Source organism: Chinchilla lanigera, unplaced genomic scaffold (genome assembly GCF_000276665.1).
Source record: "Chinchilla lanigera isolate Chin_1 unplaced genomic scaffold, ChiLan1.0 scaffold00054, whole genome shotgun sequence".
Lineage (NCBI taxonomy): Eukaryota > Metazoa > Chordata > Mammalia > Rodentia > Chinchillidae > Chinchilla > Chinchilla lanigera.
In genome coordinates this window covers 580,498-598,077 of record NW_004955455.1, presented here as the reverse complement: position 1 = coordinate 598,077, position 17,580 = coordinate 580,498, and the positions used below count along the sequence as shown (strand labels likewise).

General features: G+C 47.0%; 1 protein-coding gene and 1 long non-coding RNA gene across 4 annotated transcripts in view; one reads left to right on the top strand and one right to left on the bottom strand.

Annotated features, from left to right (window-relative positions):
• The window catches only part of Myo18b (myosin XVIIIB), a 258,854-nt gene that overhangs the window by 98,084 nt on the left and 143,190 nt on the right, over positions 1 to 17,580 (bottom strand). For all 3 annotated transcript variants that reach the window (XM_005396137.1, XM_005396139.1, XM_005396138.1), the window contains exons 28-33: positions 16,396 to 16,520; positions 13,217 to 13,371; positions 9,538 to 9,661; positions 8,484 to 8,684; positions 5,344 to 5,454; positions 3,461 to 3,565 (exon numbers count right to left, since the gene is read on the bottom strand). In XM_005396137.1, coding sequence (XP_005396194.1) covers positions 3,461 to 3,565; positions 5,344 to 5,454; positions 8,484 to 8,684; positions 9,538 to 9,661; positions 13,217 to 13,371; positions 16,396 to 16,520 — 821 coding nt within the window. The remainder of the gene's footprint in view (positions 1 to 3,460; positions 3,566 to 5,343; positions 5,455 to 8,483; positions 8,685 to 9,537; positions 9,662 to 13,216; positions 13,372 to 16,395; positions 16,521 to 17,580) is intronic.
• Positions 11,197 to 16,498, top strand: LOC106149861. Its single transcript, XR_001236309.1, has 4 exons — positions 11,197 to 11,359; positions 13,237 to 13,294; positions 16,239 to 16,337; positions 16,408 to 16,498. It is a non-coding gene; the product is annotated as an uncharacterized LOC106149861 (long non-coding RNA).

The following is a 17,580-nucleotide window of genomic DNA, read 5'->3' as shown; positions in this document are numbered from 1 at the left end:
GAAATTTTAGAACTTTAAGAAACGTGATAAAATATGAAATCAAGGAAAGCAATGTTAAAATAGAAAAAAAAAACACAAAAATTGCTTTAATATGACTACTAAAAACTCTGCACTGAGTGAAGGACTTTATAAACAAGTGAAATAATTATCCATAGTCAGAAGACATTTGCAAGCTATATTATCAAAAATGGGATTAGCAGCTGATATAAGAACCATTCATAATTTACAGAAAAAAAGATAAAGCCTATAAATATTCAATTCACATGAGAGACAATGAAAGTGAACACGGAATGTGCACAGGTTCACTGGTGACTGGGGACATGCAGCAGCATTTGACACCCTACATCTGGAAAAAGCCCCGCATGTGTCTTAGAGTACCCTGTGTGGTAGAGATAGAGACGCAAAACCTCGGACACCGCTGGTGACGGTGGAAAATGCCACAGCCACCTGTAGTGACAATTTGGATGATATTAATAGTTCCAATATTGTGCATTTTTAGGAGCCAGCAACTTCTCTTCCAGCGACACACCCTGAGGAAACTCCCACACACACAGTGAGACATATATGAAAATGCAGTTTGTACAGTAAGGTGCAAACAAGAAAATATACACCAATGGAAGAATAAGGGATTTTTATATTAATGCAGGTAAATGAATGCATGTGAGTTACTCCTATTATTATCATAAACTAATCTCAAAAACAGTATGAAGGAGGACAAAATACAAAATGATATGGATTGCACCTGATTACAGTTTGAATATATACATATGCTAATTACACACTCCAAACCACAGGACAATAGTTTCCTCTGGGAAAGGAAGGAAGGAAAAAAGGAAGGGAGGGAAGGAAGGAAAAAAGGAAGGGAGGGAGGGAAGGAAAAAAGGAAGGGAGGGAGGGAAGGAGGAAGGAAGGAAGGAAGGAAGGAAGGAAGGAAGGAAGGAAGGAAGGAAGGAAGGAAGGAAGGAAGGGAGAGGAACATGAGACTAGGAAGGAACACCGAGGGGTCAAGGGGCCACACAAGCTGGTCTAGAAAGATTTTGTTTCCTTAAAAACACCCTAATCAAACACAGTAAAATGTTAACTTCTGTTGCCCTGGGTGCTTGGTGCATAAATATCCATTACATCCTTCATTCTACCTTTCTATATAGAGTTTCCAAAGGTCATAACAAAAATGTTTCAAATCACCCAATGCGACCGTTTATTAAAAGCCTCCAGTTTGGTGACTAACCCAAAGTTGGCATTTTATTCATCTAAGGTTCTCTCTATGTGTAAAATTTAATTTAGCAGTATTTCTCAGAACTGGTTTTGCTGCTTCTGTTTTGTTTTTGCAGCGCTGGGGCTGGAACCCAGGGCCATACCGTGACGTCACGACTCCTCCCACCGAGCCCACCTCCCTCCACCGCTGGGGCTCCTTTCTCACCAAACCTCCCAACCTGCGTCCTCAAACGCACCATGGTACATGAGGGCAAACTTGTAGGGACGCCTGACTGTCACCCCAGAGCCAGGTGCTGCGCTGCGTCACCTCGCATGAATACTGAAAGAAAGTGACTCAATGGCTCTGAACTCACAGGTCCCGAATGCCCGGCTAGAAGTCTACACAACCCAGAGAAGGTCAGGGCTCAGCCCGCTGCTGGTTCCCTGAGCTTCTGTCTCACTCACACTGTTGTGGCAGCCCTGCTCTCAAGTCACTACTTCACTCCATTTAGTCTCAAATACATCATGAGCATTTATGTAGTCCAAGGCCTGGCTGCCTGAGTGACCATTTGAAGCAACCGCATTCCTCTCTGAATAAAGTAAGCCACTTTTGGGAAAGATATCAACAGCGGAGCCATTGCTAATTAATAGATATTACATGCCTGTGAACAAATGCTTTAAAATACCCGCCGTGATGCTTCAAGAGCAACTGTGGGAACCCCACCCATTGCTCCCCACTGCTGGGATTTCAGGCAGCAGCCCCCCAGGCAGGCAGCGGAACACTGAGGGTGGAGGAGCAACTCCCAACTCTGAAGTCAGGGCTGTCCCTGAACTCTGCTGGCCACTTTTGGTCCAGCAGCGGCTCTCTACAGGGAAGAAACTGGTTTTGTCCAAAGGGGACATTTGGCAATCTCTGCAGACATTTCTGTCTGTCACAACTGGGAGGTGCTACTGGCATCTCATGGGCAGAAGCCAGGGCTGTTGCTCCACATCCTACGATGCACAGGCCATTTGCCTCCGCTCAGAAGGGTTCTGCTCAAAGTGTCCACAGGGCCACAGAGGATAACCCCGGGGCTCAGTGGTGGCAAAATCCCCATGAGACTCTGGTTTTCCAGAAGCTCAGAGTGGTTGACTAACTCACAGGATACAGTGGAAACAGAAAACCCAGCCAGGACTGAATACCCCATCTGCCTGATGCTGAGTCAGGCTGCTTCTAGCAAAAGCCCTGTCCTCCTGAGGCCACCCATGAGCACAGCCTGTCCACGCTCGCCCTGCCGGAGCAAGTGCTGCCTACAAAGGTGTGATGGAAATATACGATGAACATTTAAATTTTAAAAATTTATTGCAATAAAAGATGCACTGCCACTAGTGCCCTTCAAAATATGCTTTGAACTTATCTCATTGTTCTTGCCACTTTCTGAAGCAGTTCTGGAAGTCCGTCATGAGTGTCTTTACAAGGCGTGATCACAAATATGGTGAATGCTGCTGCCAAGTGCTCTCTAAGAAAGGCGGGCACGTAAAAATGTAACAGTGCGTGTTCATCTACCTTATTTAATGACTCTGGCACCATGTGACTTCCGGCTCTTCCCCACAGTCAAAGTGACCGTGAAAGGTAAGCATCAAGGCAGGCAAAACAGAAGAGGACTTTCAGAACTACTTCAGAAGAGGCAAGAATGATGTGCTAAGTGTTTGAGGTGAAGGGTAATATTTTGAAGTGGAGTAATGGCAGTGTGTCTTTTACTATTAATAGTTTTGTAAAATTTGAACGTTCAGTGTATTGGGGGTTTTTTGTTTTGTTTTGTCTTGTGGTGTTTGTTTGTTTGTTTTTTGAGACAGTCTCCCTGTGTAGTTCAGACTGGCCTTGAACTCACAACTATCCTTCTGCCGCAGCTTTCCAAGTGCTGGGATCACAGGCATGTGCCACCATACCTGGCAACAATTTTTGGATCATATCTCATATTCTCATTCCAATGGACCCTGAAGGCAGCAAGGCTGCTTCCGTCACTCCTGGCCGGGCCCACTATGTCTATTCCCATTTCCCAGCACCCAAAGGTCTCCTTTAAAGAGCCAATGAGGATGTGAAGAAACAAAATTATAGAAAGAGAGCACTTTAGGAATGCAGGGACAGTTCAACTGAAAGGCCAGTTCCCTGGCCCCTCTTGCAGCCTGAGGATGACCTTCCTCTAGCTGGCCCCCATGATCCATCTCTAAGGAGTACAGAGGCAGGGGAGTGTCCTCTAAATGCAGGCCGACGCTTCCACCTTACCTGATCACACAGGGTTCCAATCAGTCCTTCCAAATCCTGCTTCTCGTGGAGTACCGTCTGCTTTTCCTCGTACTCCTGCTCCAGCTGCATTTCCAGCTGACGGAGCTGCAGGCACACAGGGCAGATGCACGAACAGGGTGAACAAGTGCCAGGAGGACAAGTCCCACCAGGCAAGAAGGGAAGAGGGAGATGTGGAGGTTATAGCTTGGTTCCACAAAAGCTGCCCTGGTAAGTAGAAGGCTATGTGTCTGAAAGAGAACTCAAGAACCCTAAAGCTTAGGGGCTAGGCAACAAGAGGGAGAGCTGGTCAGTTATGGGGAGTCCCTGAGATGATGGTGAAGTCTCCCAGTAGAATGGATCTCTACCTTCTGTAGCATTTAATCTCCTCCATCTCTACCTTGAGGCATTATTGACCCCATTTCACAGATGAGCACCCTAAGTCCCAGGGAGCATCCAAAGTACATGCTCTTAAATCAGGCCATGCTGAGGGTGTTAGGGTTCCATCTCCTAACTCCAAACTTTTCAGCTTCCCCAGATGGCCACAGCACCGCCCCCCCCAGGCTACTAAAAATTGATTTCCTGCCACATGAGGGACAGGCCAGACAGAGCAGCCACCAGAATGTGAAGTCAATGTTAGCGTCTGTTATAAGGAGAAAAATGCCTTTGTCTGACCACCCTCCCCCTTCATAAATCTGTCCATGGAGAAGGTCTGGCTCACATCAGCAACTCATTGTAGCCCTGGGCCACAGCCTGCATCATACTCCAAGGCATTCCTGGGACAAACTAGAGATTTGTGTGCCCTTCCCCTGATGGAGGACGAGCAGAGACAGGGGCTTCCGTCTCCTGACCAACGGAGGGAAAAGTGCTGACTGATGGTCATTTCTGCAGAAAGCAAGTTCACGCCAACATTTTCTTTTAGGAGAAAGAAATAGAAGTTATTCTGCTCATACATGCTTTTAGAAGACTTTCTGGAAAAGCTAAACATCTTGAAAAACATTCAAAATAATAAAATCTGTCTATCAAGCAAGCACACAACATTTTCTGCAACGTGCTCTGTGGAATATTTCCAGGTGGTGTGCATAAGTATGACGGTGGAGGAGTGGGAGAGGGAGGGAAAGGCATGCAAGAATAAATGTGGGGAAGAGTTAAATGAGACTTAACACAAAGGTCTTGCTTGGACAATTCCCCTTTAAGGATTCATCTTAGCCTCACACTGGTTGGTCATCTATAAGAATGTTTATCTCCGCATTGGTTACAATAGCAGAGAATAGGAACAACCTAAATGTCCAATGACAGGGGATTATTTAAATAAATTAGAGCAGAATACTGTCAGGCCATTACCCATTTCACAAGTTAGGTTTACAGAGGCAATGACAAACTGCTGAGGGAAAATTGTGGGCTTCAAAATTGCCCTGCCTCATTAAGTGAAAGTATATGTCCACATGTATGTACGAGTGTATATACAGTGAAAAACAACGTTTGAAATAGTAGTGATGAGGGTTTCTAGGTGGAGAAAGTTTATAGGTGGAGAGGGTTTCTACATGGCCAAAGTTTATAGCTTTTTTAGACGGTGTTTGGACCAGTGGCAGTGGATGAATAAAATGTAAGAAATGATTTGAGGTGGAAGAAAATAATAAGGGAAGCACCCGACCAATACTCAGAAGTCCTCACAAGGCATTACCCTCATGCATGAGGGGCTCCCAGGAGTGGTCTTGGGGTGACTATGCTGGCCAGCTCCAGAGGCTTCTGGAAGGTCCAGATTCTCATTTAAGGTAGGTTCTTCTGAACTCTTGACAGCACTTAGGCATCTAAGGTCCCCAGGGGGATGCATAAAGAGCTCCCTCTGGCCCCAGCCTTGGTTCCTCTTCCCACAGTGTACACACCCGCTTCTGGCAGGACTGACGGACATCCTCCAGCTCCTCCTCTTGGTCCTCACGGTCCTTCTGGTGCATCTGCTTCATCCGCTCGATCTCCAGCTCAAACCGCTGGCGGAGCTGGGACAGTCAGGATAGCACATGTGGGTGAGGGTGGCCACTACCACTCTCTGGCCCTCCCCCATTATCTTGGGTATCCCCACTGCACTGCCCATTTTTCCTGCATGGATGAGGGTCACACTATCCCCCCGAGGGCTCTGGAAGGTCTGAAATGGTAGCTAAGTAGCCCAAAGGCTATCTCCTGCATTCCTGCAATCAGAAGAGACGTCAGGAATCCATCGTGCTCTCCCACGGCATTTAGATGCCACCTCAGCACCCTTCTCAATGCACTTAAGATGAACCATAAGTTCATCCCTGCCCCAGAAGTTAACAGGCTGCCGGGCGTGGTGGCGCATGCCTGTAATCCCAGCACTCGGGAGGCTGAGGCAGGAGGATCATTGCGAGTTCGAGACCAGCCTGGGCTACAAAGTGAGCTCACAGCCGGCCTGAACTGCACCACGAGACCCTGTCTCAAAAAGACAAAAAAAAAAAAAGAAGTAATAGCTGCTGTCCCTATCAAGGAAATTAAGCTGAGAAAGAGGAAAATAAGCGTGATCTTGATCTTTTAGATTGTTGAGAGTATCCCCCTCTTTGTAGGGTTACAGGGAAGAGACAGCATACCACTGAGCCCCCTGTAACAGTCCTCAGCATAAAGTAGGCTCACTTTCAACATCAGCCACCTTCCTTCCCTTAAAATGACAGAGGTTATGGGAAGATAATCAAAATGAGGAGCTCAGCAAGTAAATATAATATTTCTTTTTCATTTTTTTCTAGTCTCCTGAGCACTCCTGACATCTGCAATACCATTTGTGTCAGGCTTATATGAGTTAACATAAAATTCTCCGGAAAAAGTGCTATATTGTGAACAATAAATATCCACAAGGACACAGCGCAGGGTGAGGTTGCGGGAAGTTAACAGCGGAGGGAAGTGTCGAGTCAGCCTCTGCCCCTGCACTTTGAGGACGGAGGACTAGGAAGTCGCACGGACTTCTGAGTCCCCAAGGCCACGCCGTGCACATCTGCTTCCAAGCCTTGAAGGGTGCCTGGGTGGTGTCTTCAAGGGTTAAAACAGTTTTCCAAAGTGCTTGTTGAATTCGTGGCTCAGCAAGGATCCTGCTCACTTGTAGAACACAGGGCAGCTACACTATGCTGTGCAATCCTTGGTGCCCCTTGAATACCTACATAGACATCCCCTTTCTACACAAATCTTCACAGATCCAGGGCTGAGGCTGGAGGAAGCCTGGGGTTTGACAGCTCCATATTTCACTACAGGGGAGAGTGAAGGCTGGAATATTGAGGACTTGGCTAAGGTCATGTGGACAATGAGTAGCCTCAAAGACCCTGTCCAAATGTGACCATATTATGGATTCTTAATTGTCACATGAGTTTCCAGTCACAGGGCCACTGTACTGGCTGTTCCCCCTGCCTGGAACTCTCATTTGATCAATTCTGAGTCATCTCTCAGCTTTCCTTTAAAGGTAAAGATCTTCTTCTAATAAAGGTTGCTTTTTCCTGCGATCTTTCCCAACCTCTCCCCAGCTCTCCTCCCAAGAGTAGATCAGCAAGTTCAGTGTTCCCTTAACACTGAGAGAGCCTGTGAACCTTAGGGTATCATGTCTGCATCCTCAGCACTCACACAGTGCCTGACGGCAGACGGGCCTAGTAAGCACGGCTGACCAAGCAGAGATGCTCTGTTTTCTTCACTGCTCCTTAATCAGCACCCAAGACTCTCCAGACCCTGACCCTCCACACCCAGCGCACCCAGAAGGCTCCACCTTGCAGGATAGAGTAAAGGCAAGCGAGATGCGAGGGCTGGCACCCTGGCTTCAGTAGAGCGGCTTAGATCCATCTGATTCACACATTTATGTTACTGGGTTAGATTTCCTTGCATAGGGGGTTCTCAACCTTTTAAGACAGAATTGCCTTTTATGAAATTCTACATTAGAAATGTCTTTAGAGCTAAGCCTCAGAACCCACTGCCTCCTTGAAAATCTGCTTTCGTTTATGTTGGGGATAAGCATAAACATATTCCTCACATCTCCTTTTAACTCTGGCCACTAGACATTTTAGAGCTATTAAATGTCCAAGATGATATATTTCTTGTCTCCCATATTAACTGTGCCTACCCCCTCTTCAGTGTCTATTTTAATTTGTATTTTTCCTGCTCAGATTGTTTTACTTAGAATTATTCTGTTCTACATATCTCTATAAGCTGCTTCAGATGCTTTATGGAGTGAAGCAGACATGTCAATCAGCAAGCAGACAAAACCTTCACCTGTACTTTGCCGGAGGTGATGGTAGGTGGAGTATCTGATATTCCTGCTCACTCCCTTATTGGTGTTTCCTGAAGACTCTCATTCCCCTCTTCCTTGAGGCTGTGCACACAGCAGGCATTCAAGGCTCTATGTGCTCAGATGGCTCAGGTTCAAATCACATCCTCATCCTTTTTCCCATATCCCAGAGCCTCAACTTCCACATCTGTAAAGTGGGGGTAACACATTTCCCACAAAAAGTTCTTGCAAGATAGGAGACACTGTGTGGCTAGTTTAAGGTCAAGTCTTGTACACAGACAGTGCTCAATAGTGTTATATATTTGGTCAGTGGTTATTTAGTGAGCACTAAATGGATGTCTGGTTCTCCTTCTAGGCTTTAGGAATGCACTGATAGGTAAGGTTGGTCCAAAAACAGCCTGTCTTCCTGAATTTTTATCTTAATGGAGAGAGAGTCACTGAGAAAACACTCCAATATAATATCAGATAGTGGATATTACAAAGGAAAACAACTAAGGAGAGGAAAAGTGGATGCAGCATGGGGCTGGAGCTGCTTGCAAGGTGTTCTCTGAGGAGGTGCTGCTGACCTTCAGGAGAGCAGGAGAGGTCTACAGCATGATGGATCTGAATGTCAGAGTGGAGAGAAGTTTTCTGGGGTAGCAGGGACCCACAGGAGGATAAGAAGCAGTGGAGCGAGGTGCCCGTGCTGTGATTTACTGACATTATTCTGCATAGGAGCCAGCCCGGGGCAGGGTGTTGTCCTGGACAGGCCTGTCCCACCTGTTCCAGCTGCTTGATGGTGTTTTCCTGCTGGTTCTGGACCTTCTCGTGCTCACGGGCACTGGATTCCAGCTTCCAGAGCCTTTCTTTCAAGCCAGCCAGGCCCTTTTCCCCTAGAGAGGGAGACCCCAGCAGCTCCTGCTTATGCTCTTGCAGCATCTCCACCTCCTGCTTCAGCCTCAAGGTTTCCTGCTCCTTTTGCTAGGAAGACAAAGGGGGAAAGATCTGAGTCCCTCCCGTGAGGTGAGGGGCAGGTCCCATGAGCAAGCTACTCCTTCTCCAGGGAGGTCCTTGCAGCGTGCTAGAGAGAGCAGCAGTCTCCCTTTTCTTATGGGACATCTCTGTCACCACTTCAAGGCCCCCACAGTGCCCCCTGGGGATCCACCAAAGGCTCTTCTTTGGCTCAGGTGTGACAGACACTGGGAGGGGTGGAGGGGCCAGGGGAGAACCAAGCCATTGCTCCTGGAGTTCAGTCTCAGCACATAAAGGGTGCTCCTCCATACATTCACCGAAGCTAGGAGAGAGCCATTGGAGCAAGGAGGCACTGTGTCCGCAAATGACCCTTTCAAGTGACAAAGCCAGCTCCAGAGACAAAGAACTTTGGGCTAGATCATGAAGGAGTTGAATGCCAAGCTAAAGAGTGCAACAGTTCTCCTGGGGGTAATAAGGAGCCGCAGAAAGATAAGGAGCGGCTGAGAAAGGAGCCCATGCCATCGTTTAATAAAATCCCTCTGAATCAGAATCTACACAGGACAGGACACTGTTCCTGGACATGGTTATAGCTAATTCATTTTCTACTCAGCCTCTCATACCTCCCAGGTAGTCATCTTGGGTCCTCTGCAGGAGACTGGAGCAATATCATGACATCAAGCTGCAGAGATCTGATGATCAATCTGCCAAACGCTAGAGGTTTTATCAAGACACACTGGACACCATGACTCTGGCTGCCTGACCAGGACACCCACCGGATGTTCTCTCAGTCACCAACTGTAAGACACTCAGCAACCGAGAGCCCAGATGGCCCCATGGTCCCCCCCCCCCGCCCGCCACTTACCTCCAGCTGCTCCTGCAGCCGGCCCAGCTCCCACCGCACGCTGTTGCTCTCCTGGCTCACTTTTTCCCTGAGGCTCCTCTCAAACAAGGACTCCCCCAGGGCCCGGGCCAGCTGCATGTCAAACCTGTCCAAGACAGAGCACATGTCACAGCCTGTGGAGGGGAACGGAGGCAGGGCTGGGGTATGACTAGAGAGAGGCAATGAGTTCTCTGAGAACTATGAGGCGAGGAGAATGACCTCGATGCTTGCGTGTAGGGTTGGCGATATGGGTAGGAATCTGGGATGTAGCACAGTAAGACTTAGGGTTTATATGGAGATTCCACAAAAATAATGGCTATCTATTAAAATCCTGATAATACACAAACAAAAGGAGACTAAGATGATGTACAGATCAAAAGCTAAATATATATTAATATATGGTTATACAAATATTTTACATATAGAAAGACAGCTAAACTACTTAGTTTTCCGACATATGTCAAGGCCCATTAACTCTACCAGGCCTACATTTGATATCTAAAATTCAAAGACCAATGAACAAATATAAACAGAAAGATATGTATATACAAATACAAATGTGTATCTATATACAGTCATCCCTTTGTCTCCACACTAATACGTGATATTTCACAGTTTCTATTTATGTCATATGATCTTCTTGCTGCACATTACAGTATGCTATTTTTGAGGAAATTCTGGATATTTAGACATTCCCCCTTGTCTTGGTCTCCCTCACAGAAAGGACAGAGACAAGACAGTCCCACTGAGAGGCAGCAAGGAACTAAGGAATGGCCCCTTAGGGCCCTCTGGCCCTTCGGGATAGTGTCCCTGGTCAGGAGCAGCTCCTGAACCTTCTACATTCCACTCAGTTTGCACAGCCTTCTCCTCTCTCACAGATGCAGACACTATGGAAAGACCCTTTGCCAAGTCTCTGCAAGGTGTGACGTGGAGTCACAAACAGGAAGTCCAGCCACATAACTTCAGAGGACTTTGGGTGGCACTTGAGGTTTGGTCCTTAGTGACAAGAAGGCCTCCCTTGTTATAAGGTCATCCAATGTCCCTAGCACTAGCTGATCTTTCAAAATCTCGGACTACTGAAAGTCACTCACAGCTCACATACTGGAACCCACTATTGGGACAGCCCAGGAGCTTTCTGATTGGCTGCTGGTGACATCATTTTAGAGGCAATATTTGCTACCCTGAAAAGAAACACTGTGATGCCAGTAGTGATCCAACAGTTCCAAGGTGCCAGGCCTTGCACTAGGTTTGCTGTCGTCCTTACAGCAATATGGGAAGACACAGTATAACATCCATTTCCAGAGGAGGAAACTGATGTGTGGAGTCCCAGAGTCATTGAAATGAGCTTGAGCCCAGCTTCCCTAGTGGCCTAGCAAATCCCATCTACCTGTCCATGCCCTGGGACAGAGGAGGTGAGGCAGTTGGGGGAAGCACAGGGACTAATGTTCCAGAAGCATCTCCGACTCAACAGACCACTTGTTGCCAAAGAACCCCAGCTTCTAGAACACACTGAGGCCAAGCACCTCCACCCCACCAGGAGCAAGCCTGGGCTCCAGCCTCTCTGGGTGTGGAGCCAATGAGTTGAGGCAGAGCTTGCCCTGAGTGTTCCATTCCATCTGCCTTGAACTAAGCTTTGTGACCTATGCATGGTACAACCATGGCAACAAGAGGGCAACTCCAAATGGATCCATTCTGGGCTACTCTGAAATGAGAAGCCAGGGAAGGGGATGGGGCTGCACCAGCACAGAGACTCCACTCCACTCTGGACCCAGCAAACCAAGGAGGCAGCTGCATCTACACTCCGGTTAGACATGGGAAGATGCGGGAAAGCATAGCTGGTTTCTAGAGCCCCTTCTCACACGGCCATTCTGCCTGAATGGCCACCCTTGTGCTGTGACTTCCTCTGTCCCCATGGGCTTCTGCCAAAATGCTAATCCACCTGGATGGAATCTGTCGTCAGCGGTGAGCACCAAAACTGGCTCCTGCTGAAAAGGAGCCGCAGAGCAGAGGGCCTCGCAAGACAGGTAAACCTGGAGATGAGGAAACACAAGCATGAAGACAGGCGGCCTTCCCGGGGCCTCATGGGGATCTGCAAGGCTCTGGAATGGGGGTGCTGTCCACGGGGACGAGGGAATGACCACAGAGATGGAATTTTTCTGACTGCACAGATTCTAGAGGCCGAATCCCTACCCATCAGAGACCTGAAACTCTCAGAACAGAATGGCACCCACAGTTCAGATCTCAGAGGGTCACAGCCGGAAGAAACCTGGAGAATCATGGAGTTTACACTGCTCATTCTACTGCTGGGCAGCTGTCAGAGCCATTCTCCAGTGTCCTGTGAAGTCCAAGGATTCCTCTGATATATCAGTCTGGCCCAGAGAGGTTGTGTCACTTTACAAGGTCACACAGCAAGTATGACCATTTTTTTTAGGTGCAAGCGTGAAGTTTGGCCAGAAGACATAGCAGGAGAGGGAAAAGGGAACGGAGTAAAATCAGTAAGGTGAGAATGAACCTCTCTTATTTGGGGGAAACACGCTACAACTACTCAGAAGCTGAGTTTTGCAGATGAAGAAGCCAGCTCAGGAAAGCTCAAGGATAAATAAAAGAAATAATATTTAACATAAATCAAATTTGAAATTTTTGCCACCCCCCTGGATATAATGCTGCCTGAAACCTCTTGGAAAAGAGGCACCTTCAGCAAAACTACATCTTGGCTCCCAGAGGAATGTTTTCCTGTATTTTATCCTGAATATTCTAAAAAGAGGCTGCACTATACCTGTTTGCCTCCTATGGAGTCTCTATGGTTGTCTTGCCAAATTCAACACAGGAGCCTCTTGTACACCTTTCCCCTCCTGAGAGAATGGGAGGGTGGCAGACACGGCCACAATGGCCAGGGACGAAGCCTCCGCTGACAATCTGCACAGGGGAGCCCAGGAGTGTGGCCGAGAACCCACCCAGGAGCCATGATGGCTTAGCTGGGCAGCATCACAACAGGAAGCAAGTATGGAGCCCCTGCGCACCTCTAGAGCTGGCATCTCATGGAGGCACTGGGTCCAGTCCCTGTCAGATTCGCTCCTAGGATCTGAGAGTCTAAGTTCCAAATGAGAAGAGCAGGAGACCAGTTTTTGCTGCTTGCTCCCCACCCCCCGATCTTCCTGCACCATTTCCAACACTGGGGATGGAAACCCAAATTCAGTCCATCTGGATGTCTAACCCTATTAAGTAGCTCTTACCACAACGAGGCATCCTCACCTGCAACCTGCAGGTAGGATAAGCAATCTCAGGTCCAGAAGGGCCGGAGAAGCAGCTCAAAATCACACAACTAGAAAGAGGCACACAGGGGGCCTGAACTGGAATGGTCTCACAGAAGCTCTATGAACCCTTCCTCGCTTGACAAATGGAACAGCTAACGCTCTGGTGGCCAAAGTCACAAGGCCATGGCTGAGGCTGGGTAAGGGAAAGAGCCACACTGGAATTGTAGAGAACTGTGCGGAAATAAGGTGTGAGGGAGAGAGAGAGAAAAGGGAGGAAAGAATGAGAGGGTTAAGCCCCATGGACCAGGGGTGAGGCGGCTCTTGAAGAAAATCCAGAGGCCCATAGGACCCCCACACCAGTGCAGCAAACCTGGCAGCCCCAGATGATGGAATGGGACATGACTCACTTCTTCTGCTTCTTCTCCAGCTCATGGTTCCGGCTCTGCTGGTTCTCAAGCAGCACGCGAGTGTCCTCCAGGTCCCAGGTAAGATGGTGGCACTTCTTCTTCAGTTGGTGTGCTGTCTTCTTGGCCTCCTCGTAAGCACTCTGCAGCTCTCCGAGCTGTGGGAGGAACAGAATGAATTACCTGACTCCGTCTGTGCCATTTCTATGGGAAAAGTCATGGTAAGAAAGGAGACCCAAGAGACGGTAACCTGGCCTTGACTACTTTTGGTGTCACTTCCTGGAAGCTTCCTGTCTGAGCCTCACATTGCTGAAAGGCAAAACAGGGATAATTCCCCCAAGCTCTTAAGGTTGTTTCTGCTCTTCCACAATCAGTCTCCTGGCAACACACCCATACATGTCTTACCTGCTCTGACTCAGCTTGTCAGCCCCTTGAGCACTGGATAATTCCTGTCCTACCAGCTAGTGTCATCTGGGAAGGTTCAGCCATGGAACTACCACAATGACACACTAGGTAAGAGGCACCCTGTGTGCCTCTTCCTGCCCAGGAAGCCAAAGTGGCAGGTCCCAAAGACAAGAGCAGGGAATGGCGTGCTGGGCAGGGTGCATCACAGGGTGTGCATGTGGCCTGCAACAGACACACACGAAAAGCCGCCTGCATCATCTTCTAGGAAACACCTTCCCAAACGTCCTACTTTACATCTGGGAAAGAGAACAACTCAGCACACTCGCTTTGGAGAAATGGTCTCATTAAAGAATTGCTTTAAATAAGCAAAGCTCTGAGTTAATGAAGCCTGTAATTCTAAATTCAGTATTTGAAGGCAAATGGGATGTTTTCTTATATTCTGCCGCTCAGAGAAGGTTGCAGTTTTATTACTTTTTAATGTAGCATGAATATTCCCCCTTCCTTGGGGAAACTGACCCGACTTGATAATTTGTTATTAAAGAACCGGGCTGTTTCCCTGCACTCTTCCCTCTGTGTGTACCTACTGCTCAGGATGTCTCTTGAGAATCACAAGATTACAACCATGTTGGGAGCAGCCATTAAACCAGCGCCAACACCAGGGAGGACACTGAGCTTCACTTCTGTGGGTCATACGGTCCCACGTGATCTCCCTTCCCCCACTCTGACCACATCATAGATTCTTCTCACAGTGAGGATGTAAGAGTAAGAGCAGTCATAAAAGCCTCCAACTCTATGCCTCTTACATTTAATGGGAGAAACCAAGAAACAAACATAGTTACAATACAACACAACAGGGGTTAGGTCTGGGGAAACATTTCAGGAACGCCCAGCTCAGCTGTGTCAGTGAAGACTTTCTGGAGACAGTGATATTTAATCTTCAATTTTAAGACTATGTGGAGATATCCAGAAAGGAGAGCATGAATGAGCTTACTGGAAAGCAGAAATAGCATGTGCAAAGTTCCAGGAGTGAGAAAGAATTAGGCATTTCAGGAAGAAGAAGGAAAAAGCAGTATGGTTAGAGCTGATAGAGTGCTAGAATCAGCTTGTACTGAGCTCCAATTCTACGTGTCTTTTCCAGTTTCAAGGTTTGGTGACGTGCAGTAGCAATCTGAAACTGGCCACGTGGGAGTATTGTATATCGTGGGAATTGGAGAAGGCCGCAAATCAGGTCCTTTGAACCATTTGCCAGTGCACCACTGGTTAGCGTGTAGACTAGTTAGAGTATTAGACAGAATATGAGAGATAATAGAAGACAGAAAAAGAGGTCAAGCCAACACTATATTCAGCTAGAAAGACTAGGCAAGATTTTATTACAGACAAGTAAGATTATATTTCCAATATCTAGTTTCATTTTCAAGGAAGACGGGGAAATTTCAGGATAAAAGAAATTCAGAGGAGTCAGCCAGAACCGTGATGGTAGATGTTGGTTTTGTGGCAATCAGGATGAAGGAAAGGAAACTAGGTAGATCCAGAAATATTTCTAAGGGGAAGTTTCTGCACAAGTCCCCTTTTAGAAATGGGGGCCACAGCCTTGGGCCCATGGAGAGCTGGAAGAAAGACCCTCGCCCTGCTGGGACCCCAAAAGAGCAGTGGCTCGGTTAAGAAGGGACAATGACAGCCTCTCCCCACTGGCTTGGAAGGTGGTAAGAAAGCATCCCTCCACCCTGGCTCTAGGAGGGGCACAAATCACATCTACATGAACTCAAAACCTCACGTGTCTTCCTCATGCGGGTTAGAGATCAACTTTCAACCCTTTTTCATATATTGCAAAAATCCTAGACAGAGAATATAGTATCATCACAGGGACTATTTCAGGGGAAAGTGTGAGAGTGTTTTCTAAAAGAACAGTCCCACGTCCTAGTATTGAAGGGTTCCCATTAAAATTAGCAAGAAGTTTTTTTTTTTTAATTAAAATCTCCTGCAAGAGATCAACTTACAAGAAAAAATAGTTAAACACACATTCACTATGAGAGAAGGGGAAACACAGAACATTCCACGTAGCAGAAAACATGCTACTACTGGGTGGGAGATGGTGAAGATGGGTTCACAATCAAAAACTTAAGGGCCAGGGATATAGCTCAGTGGCATAAGCACCTGCCTGGCAAGCGCAAGGTCCTGAGTTCTATTCCCGGAAAAAAAAAAAAAAAACTTGAAAGCACAGGGAAAGAAATCCACCTTGAGAATCCAGGCAACATGCAAAGCTAGAACCATCTCAAAGTGACTCTGTGAGATCTCGGATGCAGTGTGGCAGGGGGTTGAGGGGAGAGGCTGGAGGCAAGAGGCCAGTTATGAGGCTGTTGCTCTGGCCTGCGTCAGACATAGAGGTAGATGATTAGCATAGAGACAATGGCAATGCATAAAATGTGACTATTTTCAAAGTATATTGCAGTGATTTTTACAGATGAGAAAGCCTAAAAGGTAATGTGATTTCCATACAGTCCAATCAGAGAAGGAATTGGAACTCAGATATCCTGAGTTAATGTTCATGTCATGTGTGCCCCAGAGCAGTCTCACCCTGAGAAGACCCACATGTAGACAAAACAGTTTCCATATCCCACAGTGGCCAGGACTGTAACAGCAGCAGATGCAGGAAGCCATGAACCAGCTGGTCATCCCCCACCCCCAGGATCACCTGACGTTGTGATCACCCACGGCGCAGGTAAGAATCTGCCCACTACCCGACCCCTCTGTGGCCCAGGCTCTCCACTTCGCTTTACCTTCTGCTCCAGCTCCTTCCTGGACGTCAGCTCTGACTCCAGCCTCTCCTCACACTGCTGCAGACGCTTGCGGAGGAACTCATTTTCCATCTGAGCACAGTCCAGACGCATCTGCCACTCGTCCGCTGTGTCACAGAGGTGGGAAGCCGCGTGAGTGCAGAGCGAGAATGACAGTGGCCATCTCTACTTTCTCAGCTCTTTACATGCAATTGCACGGTGTTAGTGGAGCCCTCAGACCTCAACTTGGGATTTCAAATCAAGAAACTGCTTTGGGTCCAAATGTTTTAAAAACCTGACTTCTTCCAGGCAACCTGCCCTGACCACCTCCAGCTGTCTAAAGTTCTTTTCTTAAATTAACTTCGATATTTATTAGTAATTTTTAAAACACAGAGCTTTGCAAGCTACAGACACCACCACCTTTAACAAAATTTTTGGTAAGAAGGATACTAAAAGGTAACATCAAAAATTCAGAAATAAGAATTAATGCAGTTTTATTACTTTTTAATGTAGCATGAATATTCCCCCTTCCTTGGGGAAACTGACCCGACTTGATAATTTGTTATTAAAGAACCGGGCTGTTTCCCTGCACTCTTCCTTCTGTGTGTACCTACTGCTCAGGATGTCTCTTGAGAATCACAAGATTACAGCCACGTTGGGAGCAGCCATTAAACCAGCGCCAACACCATAAAAATGCATGCTATTATCAGTACTATTCGACATTTTCTGAAAATTCTGGTCAACAAATTAAAATAAAAAAAAGAAACCATAAGCTAAAACACTGAAAAGAAAGAAAAAAACAATGTCTATTAGATTATATGAATGTCAGGATAACAAAACCAAGAGAATTAATATATGATAAGCAATAACGACATTCACCAAGATATACACATATAAAATCAGTATGTAGAAAACAGTTTTCTTTAACCTTGGGGTTTTTCTGGGAACTTAGTTTTGGAGGAAGCTGTCTAAAGCTCTTGATTGCTTAACTATTCAAAATCAGTTGCTTCCCACTGTTTGACTCTACCAGTAACTCATTTTATTTTCAAAGAAATTTCATAGTCTTTCAGGGCAAGGGAGCTGCTTAGTTATCTGTGAGTTCCTAACATCCTGTGTTTCCTACACACAGAAGATCCCTCATACCTATTAGTACAAACTCACCCATTGCCTAATGAGCCCAACAAAAAG